At 40.1% G+C, this 20,539-nt stretch overlaps 1 protein-coding gene across 1 annotated transcript in view; it reads right to left on the reverse strand.

The window, feature by feature from the left end:
• Positions 1-20,539, reverse strand: part of CD109 (CD109 molecule) — a 220,784-nt gene that overhangs the window by 36,671 nt on the left and 163,574 nt on the right. The window contains exons 27-29 of the mRNA XM_075598010.1: positions 11,949-12,139; positions 6,451-6,606; positions 6,301-6,366 (exon numbers count right to left, since the gene is read on the reverse strand). Coding sequence (XP_075454125.1) covers positions 6,301-6,366; positions 6,451-6,606; positions 11,949-12,139 — 413 coding nt within the window. The remainder of the gene's footprint in view (positions 1-6,300; positions 6,367-6,450; positions 6,607-11,948; positions 12,140-20,539) is intronic.

Genomic DNA, 20,539 nt, shown 5'->3' on the forward strand with positions numbered 1-20,539 from the left:
GTGTCTGTTTTGCAGAAGCGGAGGGGCCATGGCCAGGATGGGGGGGGGGGTAACGGTATGTGGGTAGGGGGTGAGGGTGGTTAGCAATGCAGGGAGGGAGATTTACTGGTAACAGAAACATCTCTCTCCCTTCAATGTAATCTGTTTAAAGCCCCCTCCCCCTAATGTGTGTTTCTGTAAAATCTCTCTCCCTTCAGTGTAATCTGTTTAACAGAAACATTAGGGGGGAGGGGGCTATAGGCCTTTACATCTCTCTCCCTTCAGTGTAATCTGTTTAACAGAAACATTAGGGGGGAGGGGGCTTTAGGCCTTTACATCTCTCTCCCTTCAGTGTAATCTGTTTAACAGAAACATTAGGGGGGAAGGGGCTTTAGGCCTTTATATCTCTCTCCCTTCAGTGTAATCTGTTTAACAGAAACATTAGGGGGGAGGGGGCTTTAAACAATGCTGTGTATAATGTATAAGGTTTTTTACAATTAGATAGATGTAATCCTTGGTATTGTAAGGGTTAGCTTTGGTTTTAAATTGTGTTTTCTGGTTGGTACTTACAGTATATATTGATTTTTGTATACTTGATTGGTTAAAATAGTTGAATTGTTTGGAAGTGTTTGTATTTACTGGTAGAGTAGCTTGCAATTATATTGTTAACATTCATTTGCAGAATGTATATGGTGCATAGATTTTATGCATCATTTATACAATGTAAATGCAATGTACTGTGTGGATTGGAATGTTATGTTTTATATTGTAAAATCAGTTAGGATTATTAAATGGATTATTATTATTGTCTGTATAGAGAAGCGTTATCTGTAGGACAGTATGATTTTGATAACCATTCTACATGTATTTGTAAATTGTTCATCATCTGTGTGTATATATACTGTATACTGTATATATCTATATATATATATATGTATGTGTGTATACAGTATATATATACACAGTATATACTGTATATGTATAGGGATTGTTATTATATATATACTGTATATATATCCAGTATATATATACAGTATATATTTATTTCTCTTCATGTATTTATTTATTTATTTAGATTTATTTATTAATTGTGGGGCTGCTGTGCGTGAATTTTTTTTATTGGGGGTGAGGGGGGTGTTTGGCCCTTGGTGTGAGTTTAGGACTTGCAGCAGCAGCAGCAGCACAATTAATAAATAAATCTAAATTAATAAATAAATAAATGAATATAAATAAATACATTTAAAATACATTTTTATGGATACTGTACATGTGCAGAGGGTCTCCAGAGCAGAAGCGCACAGGTTTCAGGTCTGGGGACCCCCTGCCCCCCGAGATACAGGCCCCTTTAGGGGGTGCCGGTATCCCTCTGCTCTGCTTGGTTTACAGGCCGCGATCACGTGATCGGGCCCTTTAAACCAAGCAGAGGGATACCGGCACCCCCTAAAGGGGCCTGTATCTCAGGGAGCAGGGGGTCCCCAGACCTAAAACCAACGCGATTCAGCTCCGGAGACCCCCTGCACATCTACACTATCAATAAAAATGTATTTCAAATGTATTTATTGTCATTTATTTATTTATTTAGATTTATTTATTTATTTTTTGGAGGCTGCTGTGCTGTGTGTGTGTATTTTTTTATTGTGGGTAGCGGGAGGGTGGGTGAATGGGGTATTAGCCCCAACAATGGTTGTTTAGGGCTTTCGGAGGGGGTGGGGGGTAGCGGGAGGGCTTAACCCCTTCATGACCGTAGCGGTATTAACTGCTACGGTCGTGAAGGGGTTAAGTGCACCCGCAAACCCCCCTCCCCCCCCGCAAGTCCTAAACTCACACCACGGGCCAAATACCCCCCCTCACCCATCCCCACTACACACAATAAAGCGGGCACGGTGGGTTAACCCCTTCATTGCCTTAGCGGCTATCCGCTATGGTAATGACGCAGCATTTCTGTATTTTTAATAATATTGAGCAGGAGCAGGGGGGGTCCCTGAGCATTAATTTCTGGCTCAGGGAACCCCCTGCTCACTGTACAATATTATTAAAATACAGAAATGATGCTTCTTTACCATAGCGCATAGCCGCTAAGGTAAAGAACGAGTGTTTATTTATACTGTATACTGTATGTGTTTTATTGATACTGTACATGTGCAGAGCAGAAGCGCACAGGTTTCAGGTCTGGGGACCCCCTGCCCCCTGAGATACAGGCCCCTTTAGGGGGTGCCGGTATCCCTCTGCTCTGCTTGGTTTACAGGCCGCGATCACGTGATCGGGCCCTTTAAACCAAGCAGAGGGATACCGGCACCCCCTAAAGGGGGCTGTATCTCGGGGGGCCGGGGGGCCCCAGACCTGAAACCAACGCGATTCAGCTCCGGAGACCCCCTGCACATGTACACTATCAATAAAAATTTATTTAAAATAATTTTTATTGTGCCGATGATTGCGCAGAGAGAGAGCAGCGGATCTCTCTCTGCTGCAAACACATCTCGCCCCCGCCGCCCATACAGTAGTATCATTTATGTATGTGCATATACAGTACTGTACTGTATGTGTACAGTACTGTATGTTAGGGCTTATAGGGGTTGTTGTTATACAGTATATATATATATATATATACAGTATATATACTGCATTACAATTCATGGGGACGGCTTCACAGAGAACAGCTCGCAAGCGCCACCATGTGTATTTTCACGGCATTGCAGTATTTCAGCAAGCCGGAATAAAAAGCTTAAATCCCTGCCGGAAAATAACGCAATGCACTCTGGCAGAAAACGATCAGAAACCTGAATACACCCGAGTACACCCGAATTCGCGGGACTAGCCGAGCCGGGACTAGCCGAGCTCGAATAAGGTGTGTCGCCAGTGTACACACATGGAATCGTGTGGAGAATTTGAATCATCTAATACAGGACAACGATTCCCCATAACATCATTCATTAATTGTGATACCACATTCACAGTCTATCTTTTGGACTGTGGGTGTGGTAAATAATATGTAGGACGCACTACTAGAGCCCTGAAGGCCAGGATGAGAGAACATATAAGACTCATCAAATTAGGAGACCTCACCCATCCTGTCGCCAAACACTTTACCAATTGTAAATTAGGAAATATAAAAAATCTGAAATACAGGGGTATTGAACATGTTCCTAAACCAATAAGGGGAGGCAATAGAACAGATTCACTAGACAAGAGAGAACTATATTGGATCTTCACCCTGAATACAAAAATACCAAACGGTCTAAACTCAGACTGGGATCTCAGTCCATTTTTGCATTAATTTTTTCTGCTACATAAATATATTTTCTGCTAAATTAATTGAATGAGCCTGAGGAAGCCGTCCAATCGGCGAATCGCGTTGCTCTAATTCGTTGCAGTCTTTTGGGACACTGGGGCTTCCGTAGCTGAGGGGAGCAGTTTACAGTCACAGCCGCGCCAGGAACTGACATCAATTCCAACTCCGGACGCGGAGGAGAGAGCGGCCGGGGACCGGTGCAAACCGCAGCCACGGGAGAACAACCAGCATATTGTAATACTATGTGAGTGCATTTATTGTGGATTTTATTTATGTGCATTAAACGTTGAAGTTATAAAGAGCACTGTTGATCCCAATACATTATTTTGCCTCACCCACGCCCCTCTCTGTAACGGGGAGGGGAAGAAGACCAGAACGGGGGAACTGAAATAGAGACCTGCATTGAATCCCCTGCCCGCCAGCAGTAACGTACACAACACCCCTGGGAATATCTCTGACGGGGAACCTAGGTGTATACCATAAAGACAACTGCCCTGCGACTTTACTCACACTGGGCCGTGTGAGTATTTATATATTTATATATATTTATATTGTGAACCACAACGACCCCTCCTGCACTCAACTGCGGAAGGGTCACCATCTACCACAAAGATACCATCTTGGGATTGGGTTTACACACGGCCGTGTAAGCATTTAATATATAGTGTATCTATTTTAATTTTTCACCGTCCCCCTTTCCCCCCTTTACTGGGATCACTCTGTGGTTAATTGTCTGTATTTGTTTTATCTGTGCATCTACTTATCCCTCGCTCCCCCTACTTTGTTTTGTCTGCTAAATTAATTGTCTGCAAAAGTATGTTTTCTGCTAGATTAATTTCGTGCTTCATCCTGAGTTTGTTTAATTAGGATGACGGTTTCACAAATGTAGATGATTCCCTATCATTCAGAATTTGAATATATGTATCAACATATGGTATGACAGATAAGAACATAAGGGTGCCTAAATATTATGCAAATGTGCAATTGTATGTTTATACTTGTATCATATCTAAAATCATGCACTTGTTTGTATAATTTATTGGTTATTCCATTATTATGCTTATCAGTCTATGGTTTGACTAAACTCCTAGGACTTCCTTCTCGGTTTCTTTTAACCATTTAGATACAGGGTTTTGGATCTGCACCTCTGGACCACGTTCTCCTTTTTGCATTTAAAATAATTATGTACTTCAATTTTGATTTTATACTATTACTCTTACAGTATTTGTTTATGCATTACAGGAGAATATGCTCCATGGTTCACTATAGGATGTTTTTTCAGGTGTTAATCATGATATACATACATTATGTATGTGTATGATTTACGGTTTTTGATTTTTATTAGTGTTTATTTTTAATTTATTTGTATGTGTTTAAGCTTATAGGTTGTGGAAGGATATGGTTTTTTTCCCTTCCCTTTTTTAATATTTAGGTTTTAATACTGTATGTTATAAAGGCATTGTATAGCTAGGTCTATGTATATTTATTTTTGTATTTGAGTTCATTATTATCAGAATTTGTTGAAAATCGTCAATTGTTAATAAAGTTTGATTATTCTGTATACACGCAGTGCGCGCTGACGTCACCATTGCGCGACGCGCATGACGCGCCACTTGTGTCTGGCGCCGAGCGGATGGGAACGGATGGTGGGAAACTGGGTATATATCAGAGACCAGGTATGAGGGGGTCAATATACACCTTGATAAAGAGCGTTCCACTTGAAACGCGTTGGTGGGGGCCCGTGGGCTCACTGTATTTTTATGGTTTGATCCATTAAATATTTTTATGGGACACACACTCTCTCGCAGTTTGTTCTTCTTTTCCTGTGTCCAGTTGTGCTCCAACCTTCCTACATTGCCTTGTTGTCACTCTTGGAAGACCGGATGCACACACCAGAGGAGGAATATCATGAAGACCATCCAGATGTGAGTAATACTACTCTTATACACCTTTTTACTGTTCCACAGCGATTAATCTGACTGGACACTAGCAAGTGGGAGTTGTTACTTATCTTAGTGGAACTCCATCCAGGCCATCGTGTCATAGTGGAAATAGGTGTTATCTATATATGATTTTTGGTCTATCATTTCCTTCATACTCCTAGGATTTTCACAGTTGGAGAATATATTTATGGACTTGCTATTGCTTTGATCAATGTTCTAGAGCACCATACAGCATTTTTTTTTTTACGTTGGGGTGATTCATTAAACTCTGACAAGGGTTAATGGAAGTCACATAATTTAGTGTACTATAGTTCACATATGTCAGAAAATATATTTAATAGAATACTTGGAGCGATGCACTAGGATGTATCTGACCCTGATACAGCATTAAGTGCCTTCCAAGTCAATGGTAGTGCGATACAAATATTTATGCAAATCTGGTACTGAAAAGGTTAAGATTACTGAAGAGGTTAACATTCCTCCTAAGATTAACATGCCACACAAGAAGGATGATTTTTGCAGAAGTTGCAAGAAGTGATAACTGGGTAACTGCACACCAACCATGCTGGGAGGCAGGTAACATTGGCTCAAGCTCTGAGGACACTTATCAAAGCTTAGTGAATGCCAGACATTGTTGCTTATTTTTACATAACTCCCTATGCTTGCATGATGTGTGTGTACAGGTTTTTATCCTTTGTGGTGCCAGAAGATCTATATGCAGCATTTGAGTGCCCCTAGACTTCCTGCACCATGACTGTGATCATTTGGGCAGTAATCACATGGTCACAATCTTCTCCCTTATATCAGAAACCAAAGAGGAAGTCCTTCCTTTTTGTTGTGATTGTGTCTACAGCTCGCTTTGATCTGCAGAGCTTAATCTCATAGATGTGAGCAAGAAAAGTCCACTGGTCATGACAAGGTCACACTAAAGGGTGCATGTGCGCAGGTTTTTAATTTTGTATTACCTTGCTGCCTATAATTGTGATAAGTAGACATCTAAAAGTATTTAAAATAACTAACATTATCAAAACAAATTTTTAGTGAAAACAGCTAATGAAGTGATTCATTTCAACATTTCGGTAAACATACCTGCAATAAGGCAAAGCCAAATCCTTCTGCAGAAATGTTAAAATTCATAGCTTGTCCCACAGTAATCTAAAAAAAGAGTATTTAATTTTGTGAAAACTGTAATAAACTTTACAAAATCGTAATCGTTAACGTTCTTGGTTAATTGCTTACCTTTTTGGTCTGAAGCAGCATGCGATTTTCCGAATTGATTCTAAAACTTGCTTGATGCTCCATATGGACTTCATCCACTAAAATCCTTAATGCAGTTTTACCGACAGTATACATAGATGCAAAGGTAGACAATGCTTGCAAAGCTACTATGGTATCCTGTCAAAACAGAAGGCACATAAATGATTAACTAATCTACTGTATAAAGAGGCAAACAGATGAGTACGCAGCAGGTCCAGAACAACCTTATAATCCCCTCTCGATATTGCAGTCCTTCCTGCTGCTCTAGATTCTCCCTCGATAAACGTGGAAAACTGGATAACAACAAACACACAAAAATGAGCACATAGTAAGAATGTATCAATAAAAATTCTCTTTACATGGTAAGAAAACAAGTTAAAAAAACGTACATTGAAAATCTGTAAAATCAATTATATAGAAGTCATCTGTTTCCTCGGTGTGGGGAGATGACTTCTTTATGACTGACTACCTGATTGTCAATACAAGTTTTTAACGTATTTATTTTTACCATATAAAGATAATTTCTTTTGATACATTCTTTCTATGCGCTCTTTTTTGTGTGTTTGTCCTGATCTATAAAGACCCAATCTAAAATCTTTAATATACACATTAGCATCCACAAGGAACAATATCATTTTCATAAGTTTAGTTTGCAAATTATTTATATGGAAAATCTAATAATTATCAAGGCAGACAAGCAGTAGTAAAAATTAAGCAACTCCATAAAAACATTGTTAGCATGTTTTCAAACATTTGTACTGTAGATATTTTAAATAGCATATGTGATAAATCTGTCCGTGAACCACGGGACATTTAACTACAGAACTGTACATGCACATTAAACAAAATAGGAGTTTTGTACGCAAACAACAAGTGCCTCCTGGAGTTATTAAATAAGTAATAAAATAAAATGAAGAATTAATAAATAAAGAGCATGTTAATTAATGATGGGCACTTCCATGGGTTCAAAAATCCAAACCTCCGGAACCAGAACTGTCCGAGAGACCCGCTGGTCAGTTTAAAATATACCATAATTTTGTTTCTAGAAACCAAATCCGGGATAGAAACGAACCAATACATATTTCTGCCTAAAATGTGTATTTGGGACCTTCCTCCCACTCCTGACTGTCTGATACACCCTCCCCTTCAAATACTGTCCCCCACTGGTGCAGCTGGGTGGACTACTGGGGTTACTACAGATCTGTGAGAGCAATAGAAGTAAATGCGCTAAATAGGGGCACCCTTGTAAGAAACCACTTTGAACGAATCCCTTCAAAGGGAAATCTAGTCATTCCTCTCGATTTTTTTCTCTTCTCATTTTACTTTTTATTGATTTTTCAACATTGCTGGTAAACATGACAGATTTCAACACATCTTTGCAATTTCCCATGTTTAAATTATACTTAAAAGAAAAAATATACATAAGTAAAAAGGTATAAATCAGATGCTCAAACTTAACTCAAAAATACACAATTTTGAAATGAAATTATTAACTCACAGAATGTACAAAACATAACTTTAGTCAGACACATATTACAGACGTTAGGTTCGGATATACTGTTCTCCTGTCTAGATTCCCGTTTAACCTGGTTCTTTGCCGCAGGAGACTCCAGGATGTGTGCGCGAAAGCCTGATATATTTGGTCTTTTTCACTCTGTGATAGGGAGTCAATAAAGGGTTCCCATTCTGTAAAAAAAATCTCTGTTTTTTGTTCCTTATTGGTCTCTGTTTCCATTTTATCCATGGTTATTAGCTGAGTGAGATATGTTTTAACCGTTTCCACGTTTGGAGGGACATACTTCGCCCATTGCACCATTATAAACTTTCTAGCTGCCAGGAGTACAATTTCAGCAATCCTTGGGATTCCTGAGTCCCTATTAACTTCTTCCCCCCTCCATGTTCCCAAATAAAACCGATAGAGGTTCCTTCAAAGTTAACACTTTTGTCGTGTCATGTATATGTATTAGAACCTGGTCCCAAAAATCAGATATACATGGGCATTCCCATAGGCAGTGTGTAAGGAATCGGGGAACACGTCCCTTGCGGCATGTTCCCTCCTTACCTCCTGCTTAACAGCATCCGACTGCAAGTGACTTGAGAGTGCATCTCCCGCGGTGTTCTTCTTCCTTGGCTCCTGCTGCAGAGCCTCCCACGCACCTTACAGAGCACGCGCGCCCACTCAGGGCTTTCACAGTTCCTATGGAGCTTGGCTCCGCCCCTCCGCTTGTGCCACCCCATGCGGCGCACATGTGACGCGCGTGCACCGCTCCCCAGCTGTGCGTCAACTCTAATGTCGCCCTCACCTGTCTCCTGCCTCTCACAGCCTATCCCTCTCTCCGCAGAGGTCGCTCCTCCGCTCCACCCCCTTCTCTCATTGGATTCCTGCCTCCATATATGCTCAGCTCTGTCACTTCCTCTTTGGCTGAGCATAGTTATTGGTAGCCTTGTGTTCCCACATCTCTGTCTCTGCCTTGTTCCTTCTGCTTTTGCTTACCTGTTGCTGCTTCTTTCCCAGTGTACCGACCCGGCTAGACTTTGGACCCTGCTCTGGATTATCGACCCCAGCTTGCCTTCTGACCATCTGACCCTCTCCATTCCTGACTACGGCAAATGGACCATTTACTATTCTCCCAGCTCCAACCCTTGACCACGGCACTATGTACTCTGACTATCCTCCTGGCACCTACCTACGACTTTGGCAAGTATCACGACTAACCCACTCTCTCCAACCCAAACCTGGCGATCTTGACTATCCACCCTCCAGGCGTGCCTCCGCTGCTTTGGGTGTGCAGTTCTATACTTTCCCACCTCAGTACCGGGGTCAAGCCTTGTTTGTGGTGAGCACAAACGTACACAGTGTTTTAGATCCGCTTTAATAAGCAGACATTTCGGGTATTTATTTTTATCATTTTCTATCTGTTTATATTGGACATCAAATGCATAATATGCTCTATGTAGTAATTTAATTTGTAATTCCGTCCATGTCTCCGATATTATTATATTCCTGGTTCTACCCAAACCTACCAGCAAAGAGTCAATCTCAGTTATTTCTGGGATGTCCTTGTTCCACTTGGCTGCCACTTTTTGCAATTGCTTGCCATAGTCTTTATCTCGGATCCAATCATATAATTCAGAGATCGAATATGTAATATTATTTTCAGTCCTAAATTACAGGTAGCTATCAAACATGTTGTTTTCTAATATCTCATTCTTATAGTTCTCTAGCTTTGTAAAGTAGTGTATCATCTGCATGTAGGGGAAGTAGTGAGATTGTTGGAATTCCTTCTTAAGTCTGAGCTCTTCAAATGAAATAAAGTGTTTCCGTTCGGTATCTACCAGCTGCCCTATATATTTTATTTCCTTGGTTTCCCACGTCTTAAACATATATTTTGAGATCGACCTGGTTCAAATCATGTTATCTTGAATAGGCAGAAATTTGGATATTTTGTAGGATATTCCACACTTTTTTCTCAGTGTCATCCACGTGGCCCATGTATCTTTTATCAGTGGATTCCCACTAATTACTAAAGGTATATTTCCCCAAGTCGTGTGTAGGATCTCTTTCAGCATCATTGGGAGCACCATTTGTTCCTCAAGTTTTGTACAGGAATACATTTCTTTGTCTATTAGCCAGTCTCCCATATGCCTGGCTATGCATGCCAAATCGTATTTTCTAATGTCAGGTAAACTCACTCCACCAAGTTGCTTTGGGAGAAATAGTTTTACATTGCAATTGTATTTCTGCCTTTGTTCCATATAAACTTATTTATTGCACTATTAATAAATGTTATGTCTGCATGGCGAACCAGGATAGGCAGCATCTGCAATGGATATATAATCCTAGCGAATCTGATCATCTTAACGAGTTGGCATATAACCGCTAAATTCAATGGGAGGCTTTGCCAGCTTTCCAGCTCTTTAATCTCTTTGGTTATGATTGATTTAAAATTGCTTGCGTACAATTTTTCTAGTTCGGGGTCTATATTAACCCCCAAGTATTTGAATGGCTGTCTTGTCTTTTTAAAAGGAAGGTCTTCATCCCACCTAACATTATTGTTGCGAGACAGCACTAGAATCTCAGTTTTGGAGGCATTAACTATAAACCCCATACATTTTCCATATTCTTTAAGTCTCATATATATTTTTCCGTTTTTTCCGAATTAGAGACAAGCATCAGAAGGTCATCCGCAAAAAGAGCCAACTTCACTTCCTTATTTCCTATTTCAATTCCTTCATAGTCTGCCATGTCCCTATTGAACATAGACAATGGTTCCATTGCTATGTTCAATAGCAATGGCGACAAGGGACACCCTTGCCTTGTTCCTCTGTATAAATTGAATTCCTGGGTGAGCATTCCCGCTGCCATGATCCGTGCCTTTGGACCTTCATCCTAATCTAATCATGTTAAGAAACATGCCTGATATTCCCATTCTTTGAAGTATATCAAATAAAAATTCCTATTTGTCTTAACTCTATGCCCAGGACATACTTGAAAACGAGAGGTAACTCTCAATGTATTACTTCCTGGTAAAATATTTGATAAATAAATAAATGATCAGTAGTAATAGGTTTATAAAAACAGCATTCACCACTAAAATGTTTACCTGAACCAGGTGGGAATCTCCCGAGCTGAACTACTGTCATCCAACTAGTTCCAGAAATATCAGCCAATATGGTCGGTGGGGTTGTCAAATAGGGTGTCGCAATGCTATCCCCTGATTAAATAGTGTTTTTATCTATTATCCACAACAACAAAGCTGAAACCAGCAGCCATATTGTGTCGATCAGATGAAGATTCTTGCGTGGTAGATAACATAGTTAAAAAATTGTATGTCTATATGTACTGTATATGTTTATTTATATAGGACCACAAACCTACTCCGAGCTTTACAGAATTAAAATACAAACTTTACAGGTAGACAATAAACTAAGCACTTAAACAGGATGTTTAAAACAGGAATTAAGAAGTCCCTGCCCTGCAGAGCATACAATCTAAATTGAATAAAAGGAGACTTACAGAATACAACAGGAGCAAGTGCAGTAGAGAACATATATTGGGTACTCCATGGTCACTGGAGCTCTAACACTATGATTCAGTTCATAGAAGTACCAGTACTGGTAATCGGAAAAAAATGAGTAGCACAGACTAATGCTTTAAAAGCTTACTTACCTCTTCATACACAGGAAATACATTTGTTTCACTTGTCTTGTAAGCAATATAAAAAACAGCGTTTTAAAAGAGTTTTCCATATAAATAAAAAGTGTGTACCAAAGCACAGCCATGCAATTATAGCAGTACTGTTAAACTTAGGCGTTTTACTCAATATTGTATAATATTGTAACATAGGTTTTAGTTGACAAACCAATCTACATTGATAAATCAGGTGATTCATTAATTCAAATTGTAGCAGGTGTTTTTGATATACTGACTCAATTATAATGTTCTCATGATATATTGCACATAGATAGCTGCAACTAACCTGAGTAGATGAATATCCCCCAAGGTGATTTCTCTGTTGACTCAGCCATTTCATCACTGCTATCCCTTCAGCGGCACGATTTTGACTGAAATGTGAGAGCAGTGCATAGGATGCCGTCTCTATATCTGTTGAACATGGTTGCCACGAATCGGATACTTTTGGAATGTTTGACTTCCAGAATCTTAAATCACCTGCAAAAGTGTTTTTACAATTATAAATCTGACGCTTGCGATTATGGGGGCTCCCAAGGTCGTTTTAAGCAGCCTCCTACTTCCACATATCTTTCCTATCAATGATGCAGTATGACTGTACACACGAGTGTGCAGTCATCCTAACTCTGCCTTCATTTCTTCCAGTCCTACCTTCTTTCTTCCCTCCTTCCTCACACAAAAAAACAAGAGTTCCATATTCCCAATAATTGCAGGTCCATACTAATTTTTTAGATCTGCAATTATGGGAATATGGAACTCTTGTTTTTGCCCCAAATTATGACACTACAAGTCATTATAAACAAACGTACATTGTTTCAGCATACCATAAGCACCTTATTGCAATTAGCCATTAATTAGTTAATTTTACAGCATCAAGCAACAAGTCTTTAAAGACCGCCAAGCTCAACCTCCACAGGAACCTAACGAAGCATTCTTTATGCGAAATGCGTAGTTCTTGTGGAGGAACTCTGTCTGCCGTCAGCCACCATAGCTCACGGAAGCTGCCTGTCTATGGTCCCACACTCCGGACACGGATCGGGAACCAACCAAAGCGGAACGATGAAGAAAGTCCTTTGGAGCCTGCACGAGCATTTGTATACTGTACTGCACTTATCTTTGTTTTATCAATAAATTGTCACTTTTTCACTTCTGGTATCTGTTATCCCATGTCGCCACACCGAGAGAGTGCTGAGAGACAGAAGAGCAGCATTGAACTTGAATAAAAGTATCAAGAGTGTTTTTGCACTCACTCACACATGGCTGTGTGAGTGTTATTATTGTATACCTTATATCTCATTCATGACCTCCCTCTCTCTCCTTCCATCCCCCTTCCCCCCCTCCCTCATTAAAGACACAAGTGACAAAGATTTATTATAATCTTTACTTCTCTCTCATTCTTTAGCGCTTATCGTATTTGTTCACACTCCCCTACAATCTATACTAAACGTTGCTGCAGGAATCACTCTACTCTTTCCTAAATCCGTCTCAGCGTCTCCCCTGCTGAAATCACTCTCCTGGCTTCCTATCAAATCACGCATCTCACACTCAATTCTCCTCCTCACATTTAAAGCTTTACACTCTTCTGCCCCTCCTTAGATCTCAGCCCTAATTTCTCGCTATGCACCATCACAACTCTTGCGTTCTGCTCAAGGATGTCTTCTCTCTTCCCCATTTGTATCTAAAGCCCTCTTCTGCCTTAAACCTTTCTCATTGATTGCCATGCCTCTGGAATGCCCTTCCCCTCAATACCCAACTAGCATCCTCTCTATCCACCGTTAAGACCCAATTTAAGACACACTTGCTTAAAGAAGCATATGATTAGCACCGTGGCTAATACTATAAACATGATACATAAAGCTTGGCCCCTGCAGACTCACTTACCAGAATGACCTCCTACTGTCTCTGTACGTTCTTCCATATACCAATTAGATTGTAAGGGACTCCTCTTCTGAAATATTTTCTTTAATGTCTGAAGCACTTATTCCCATGATCTGTTATTTTTGTTATTTGTTATTTATATGATTGTCACGTGTATTACTACTGTGAAGTGCTATGTACATTAATGGCGCTAAATAAAGACTTACATTACATTATTTAAGTGTATTGGTTATACTGTATCATCTGCCCCTTTTCCTTCTCTTTGGGGTTCTAATTCCAGTAGATAAGACCATCAGCCCCATCACTTCCATCAAATTCTTTGGGACAAATCTAGATTCCACATCCAAAACAGCAAGTCTACACTTGGACAAACTCTACCATATGCAAACCTGGCTGAGTCATTTTCCTCACATTCGTGCTCTAGTCAAGAGCTTCAATTGATTTTAGGCTACTTTAATTATGCCATTCAGATTATTATTCAATGGTGCTCCTTTATTCATACCTTTTTACATTCCTCCTATATACCCCAGTCTATGCCCATAGTCTGACCAATCCATATGGACTCGTCATCTTAAAACACTAGAACTAATTTTTGCTATTTCACCAGAAACATACTCCCTTTTTTCCGCAAGTCTTCAGAAACATTTGTCCCTCGCTTCTCTGCTATTTCTTAGAATGCCAAGATTCCCAACAAATGGGCAACGCATTTATATTTCCCAATCAATGCCCACAAACATATGCCCTATTTTAAATCAACCCCTTCACTTCTACTCAGGGCCTTGTCTGAACTCACCAAACACAGTTTCATAGAGACAACAAAGTCACTTCCTAAATTACCAACAAGGCATTATCTAACTTCCCATCAATCATGCTGTTCATGTGGAGACAGACAAGGCTATCCCTGTAACATAAATTCCACATCGAATGTTAATTAAGTCCGGGTAGTAAAAACCTTGCAGCTGACCACTACCAATCTGAATACCACTGCAGTGACCTAATCATGCCTTACACATTCACTCCATTCAAGTTAATCAATTAATATGAAACAGCAGGAAGCACTCCACCGCCTGGATAAAATTCATGAATTTCTCATCTCTCATTTAACCTGCATCCCATTTGATTTCCACAGAAGTAATTTTGCCTTCTCCACCTGCAGTGCTACATCCCTCAGATCATTCACTCACGCATTCAGCACTATCAAACTCTACCTCTCATACAGTATGTCCAAAATCATTTTGCAATCACTCATCCCAACAAACCTTAAATTATGGAGAACTCATTCATTAATTTACCATCAAAGTCATTTATAAATGTAGTTCCTTGGAGTTCCAATCAAAGGTTCACTGTTTTATTATGCTTTCTGCCTCTTACATCATATTATGAGGCTTCAGCGCTGACAGCGCACACACACTAAAGCGCCTATGACCATGTTGTTCCCTGGAATCCTACATCACTTCTGCCCACACTGAAGCTATTCTGGCCATCTGGAGCCGAGGTAAGATGGGGGGGGGGTCACGGGGAGAGGAGAACAGCCAGCAGGGGGGCGCAGGGAAAAAAGATTGCGCTCCCTTGTCCTACCTTATCCTACTTCTTGGCAAATGTTTAAAATATTAAATTAAGTAAATGTTTTTTATGATTGTAACTACTGTAGATTAGGGTAAGAGAAATTAATATAGCTTCTAACTAGCATTTTAAAAGTCGAGATTGTCTGCATAATTTATGGGGGAAAAAACAGTCTTAGAAATGATTTACTTAGTTATACTGTCATGATAAGGTTAACAAATGGATGCTTCTAAAGTAATACAGCATACGATATTTGTTAAAAGTAAACATCAGCAAAAAAATTATGTTTTTTTCTTAACCTGAGCCAGATGGAAGAAATACTGTATCCAGTAACGTGATTGCTGCACATAACTGTAGCTTTACAGCAGCATCATGATGGTTATCTTTCCTTTGTGTATAGTGCTCACTATATACAGTACATAGTCAAGATATCATAACTCCAGCCTGGGGTAGGTGATTATTACTATCATTTATTTGTAAAGCGCCAACATTTGCCACAGCACAGTACCATCAGGGTACAGAGAGATGTAAATTACATGAACAGAGTTACATACCAAATAAGGACGACTAAGCACAAACAAATACAAAAGGTATTGAGGGCCCTGATCGTAAGAGGTTAAAATCTAGAGGGAAAGGGGGACAATGTTGAAACAGAAGGTTGCTTAATAAGGGAAACAGAAACAGAATGGCTGCTTATTGTGGGATGGCGTATGCCTCAGAATGGAGTATGGTCCAGCCGCCCAGCTGATCCCATTAAGGTTTGCGGGTGTAGATGTTAAGGGTTGTTAGATAGCGTGGAGATTGGTCGAGTCGCACAGCTGGGCCCACTAGGGTTGGGGGGAGCGGAGGGCGTTGGATGTTAGGAGTATGCAAGCTTCCTTGAAAAGGGAAGTTTTCAGGAAGATTTTAAATGTCTGAAAGCTGGGGGAGAGCCTGATGGTACATGGTAGGCAATTCCAGGGAGATAGTGCTCAGCATGGGAGAAGTATTGTAGGCGGGAGTACAAGGAGGTAATCAGGGAGGAGTAAAGGTGGATATCATGGGCAGAACACAGGGGGCTTTTTTGAATAAATTTGTGGATGAGGGCTGAGATTTAAGGGGCGGGGGCAGAGTCGCTGAGAGCTGTGTTTTTACATTTGATTCTATAGAAGATATTGGAAGCCAGTGTCGGGATTTGAATAGTGGAGCAGCTGAAGTGGAGGTGAAGAAATTGGCAATATTTTGGGAGGACTTGTCCTATATCGTTAGATATTGTAGTTTAGTAAATAGCATGTGAACTAGTCATTTAACAATAATTACAAATTTGCATGCTTATTTGCACACACCACATATAAAATATCATGGACATAATGCAGTGGTAAAAAGCCCTTTGTCACTGACGATTAGTGAATAGGTTGATAAATAAAATTGCCTCTAAACCCTCATAATGCCAATTTGTACCTTTATTGACCTTTAGTGAATCTAGTCCATAGTCCTTTGCATTCACACATTTCCTCACAAAGTTATTGGAAAATACACGTTGACTCACTTTTTTACTGATACACTTTTCTATGCAAAGTCATTCATGAAAGCTGTAATCTATTTACACAGTAAGGCTAAGGTCCCGTTGCACGCGTCCGCACGGCTGGCTTGCTTGCCGGCGGCGCGTGCAACTCGCTGTACCGCGATCTGCGGTCTACAGGATACTTTTCTCGGAGCGAGGGGGGCGTGGCCAAACGGGTCGGGGGGGGGGCGCGGCCATGACGTGAGGGGGCGCGGCCATGACGTGAGGGGGCGCGGCCATGACGGAGGGGGGGCGGGGACCAAAACAAAGCAGGGCTCACAGCACTTGCCATTCGTTGAAGGGAGCCAGTCTATGATTGGCCCCTTCGCGTACCATGTGACGCGTTGCCGCAAGAGAACACCATTCTCTCGTGTCTCCTGCTGGCTGCCGCGTCACAGTATGTCGCAAGTTACAAGTGAGGAGGGACTGGGACCCGATCGTGAGTTCAAACCGGAATGGTAAGTTGAGCTCACGCCGCCGCCCGCGCCAACGGGCGCAGCGGGTCCCAGCCCTAACCAAGCACTTATTTATGCACATGCAAATGGCAAACTTGCAGCTGCTGTGCAGTGTGTTCTATAGCAGCAGATGTCATCATTATTTCTCCACTAAAATTTTCTAAAAACTGATTGAATGCACCTGTGAATGCACCTGCAGGGTACAACAAGACATTTAGCAAATGTCTATCTATGCTCAGGCTCCTTGTCCACTTTGAAGCAATTTTCTCATGCACTTTCAGTCGTCACATTTTAAATCAACTCTATGGATAGAATAAAGAAGACCATCCATTGAGGATATAAAACTGAAGCAGTAATAATTATCAGTGAAAATATTGATATTGCTGGCAAATATACTGTAGATGGAATTCAGCTAGCAGAAGCTTCACCCTGGTGGTTGCTTACTTGTCAGGGACCCTTAACTCATCATGACATGGACAGAAGCACTTCCCGTTTTCTCATTACATAGTTACATAGTAGATGAGGTTGAAAAAAGACATAGGTCCATCAAGTTCAACCTATGCTAAATTTAGACAACAGATACTTTATCCTATATCTATACTTACTTATTGATCAAGAGGAAGGCAAACAAAAAACCCCATTAAGGGGAAAAATTAATTCCTTCCTGACTCCAAGAATTGGCAATCGGATTAATCCCTGGATCAACATCCTTCCCATGTCTACTTATTTGGTATATCCCTGTATACCTTCCCATCTAAAAAGATGTCCAACCTTTTTTTAAACAAATCTATTGTATCTGCCATCACAGTCTCCATGGGTAATGAATTCCACATTTTAACTGCCCTTACTGTAAAGAACTCTTGCCTTTGTTGCTGGTGAAATTTTCTTTCCTCCAACCTTAAGGGATGGCCCCAAGTCCTTTGTACTGCCCGTGGGATGAATAGTTCTTTTGAAAGCTCCTTGTATTGTCCCCGAATATATTTGTATATAGTTATCATATCCCCTCTTAGACGCCTCTTTTCTAATGTAAATAAATCTAATTTAGCTAGCCTCTCCTCATAAGTTAGATTGTCCATCCCCTTTATTAATTTGGTGGCTCTTCTCTGCACTCTCTCTAGTTCCATAATGTCTTTTCTTAGGATTGGTGTCCAAAATTGTACTCCATATTCAAGGTGTGGTCTTACTAGTGCTTTGTAATGGGGCATAATTATGTTTACTTCCCTTCCATCCATTGCCCGTTTGATGCAAGATAAGATCTTGTTTGCCTTTGCAGCTACTGCATGACATTGGGCACTATTGCTAAGCCTGCAGTCTACAAGCACTCCTAAATCCTTCTCCATCAAGGATTCCATCAATATATCTCCATTTCATTTGTAAGTCACCTTTTTATTCCCAAATGCATAACCTTACATTTATCTGTATTAAACCTCATTTGCCATTTACCTGCCCACGTTTCCAGTCTCTCCAAGTCCTTCTGAAGAGAAATTACATCCTGCTCTGATTCTATTACCTTACACAATTTAGTATCATCAGCAAAGATGGAGATTTTGCTCTCGATCCCAACCTCAAGGTCATTAATAAACAAGTTAAAAAGCAGGGGTCCCAGTACTGATCCCTGAGGTACTCCACTCACGACTTTAGCCCAACCTGAAAAAATTCCATTTATGACAACCCTCTGTTGTCTGTCCTTTAACCAGTTTTCAATCAGGTGCATATATTATTACTGAGTCCAATTTTTTTTTATTTTGTACACCAATCTCGTGTGAAACCGTATCAAAAGCCTTTGCAAAATCTAAGTAGACCACATCAACTGCATTACCCTGGTCTAGATTCCTACTTACCTCCTCAAAGAAACAAATAAGGTTAGTTTGGCAAGATCTATCCTTCATAAATCCATGCTGACTATTACTAATAATTTTGTTTTCCATTAGGTATTCCTGAATATTATCCCGTATTAAACCTTCAAGTAGTTTCCCTGTTATTGAAGTCAGGCTTACAGGTCTGTAATTTCTCGGTTGTGATCTAGCTCCCTTTTTAAATATAGGCACCACATCTGCTTTACGCCAATCTTGTGGTACTGAGCCTGTGGAAATGGAGTCCTTGAATATTAAATGTAATGGTTTTGCTATTACTGAGCTTGACTCCTTGAGAACTCTTGGATGTATGCCATCGGGGCCAGGTGCCTTATTTACTTTCATTTTTTCAAGTCGCTTATGAACTTCCTCCTCAGTTAACCAATTGTTCATTAATATGGAGGTTATGGCTTCCTCCTGGGGCACTACTATTGAACTTGATTCTTCCCTGGTAAACACAGAGGCAAAGAATTTGTTTAATACCTCAGCTTTTTCCTTATCTCCAATAATCTGCCTACCCATCTCACACTGAAAGGGTCCTATATTTTCTTTTCTCATTTTTTTGTTATTAAGGTACTTAAAGAAAGTTTTAGGGTTGACCTTACTTTCTATTGCAATCCTTTTTTCATTATCCATTTTTGCTAATTTGATTGCCCTTTTGCATTTTTCGCTACATTCCTTATAATTCTGATACAATGTCTCCGTCCCTTCTGACTTAAAGAATCTAAACGCCTTCCTCTTCTTGTCCATTTCCTCCCTACCTGTTTATTTATCCACATTGGTTTTGACTTATTTCTTTTATACTTATTACCCAAGGGTATACACTGATAAGTGTGCTTTTCTAACAATGTTTTAAAGACTGTCCATTTATCTTCTACATTGTTCCCTGCAAAAACATAATCCCATTGTATTACTACTAGAATAGACCTCAGTTTATTAAAATCTGCCTTTCTAAAGTTTAAGGTCTTTGTTGAACCCAAGAAATCTATTTTTTGATAATTTATTTCAAATGAGACCATGCTATGATCACTGTTATCCAAATGTTCCAGGACTTGAATATTTGTTATTACTACTACATTGTTTGATATGACCAAATCCAGTATTACCCCTCTCCTGGTTGGTTCCTCAATAATTTGGGTCATATAATTGTCTTTAAGCACCCCCAAAAACCTGTTTCCTTTTGTTGTAACGCTAATCTCATTGTCCCAGTCTATGTCTGGATAATTAAAATCCCACATTATGCAAACGTGACCCAGTTTTGATGCCTTTTCCATTTGCAAAAGTATTTTAGCTTCCTCAATCTCACAGATATTTGGTGGTTTATAGCATATTCCCACAAACATTTTCTTAATACTTTTACCTCCATTGCTAATTTCTATCCAAAAAGTCTCTACATTTTCATGGTTCCCTTCATAAACATCATCCCTTATAATAGGTTTTAGATCCGGTTTAACATATAAACATACTCCATCTCCCCTTCTATTTGTTCGATCCTTCCGAAGAAGGGAATAACCCTCTAAATTAACTGTCCAGTCATGCTGTCATATTCTCTAGCCTGCTGTACCCATGCTTGGCCACCGGGACTGCT

The sequence above is a fragment of the Ascaphus truei genome, chromosome 4 (assembly GCF_040206685.1).
Source record: "Ascaphus truei isolate aAscTru1 chromosome 4, aAscTru1.hap1, whole genome shotgun sequence".
Taxonomy (NCBI): domain Eukaryota; kingdom Metazoa; phylum Chordata; class Amphibia; order Anura; family Ascaphidae; genus Ascaphus; species Ascaphus truei.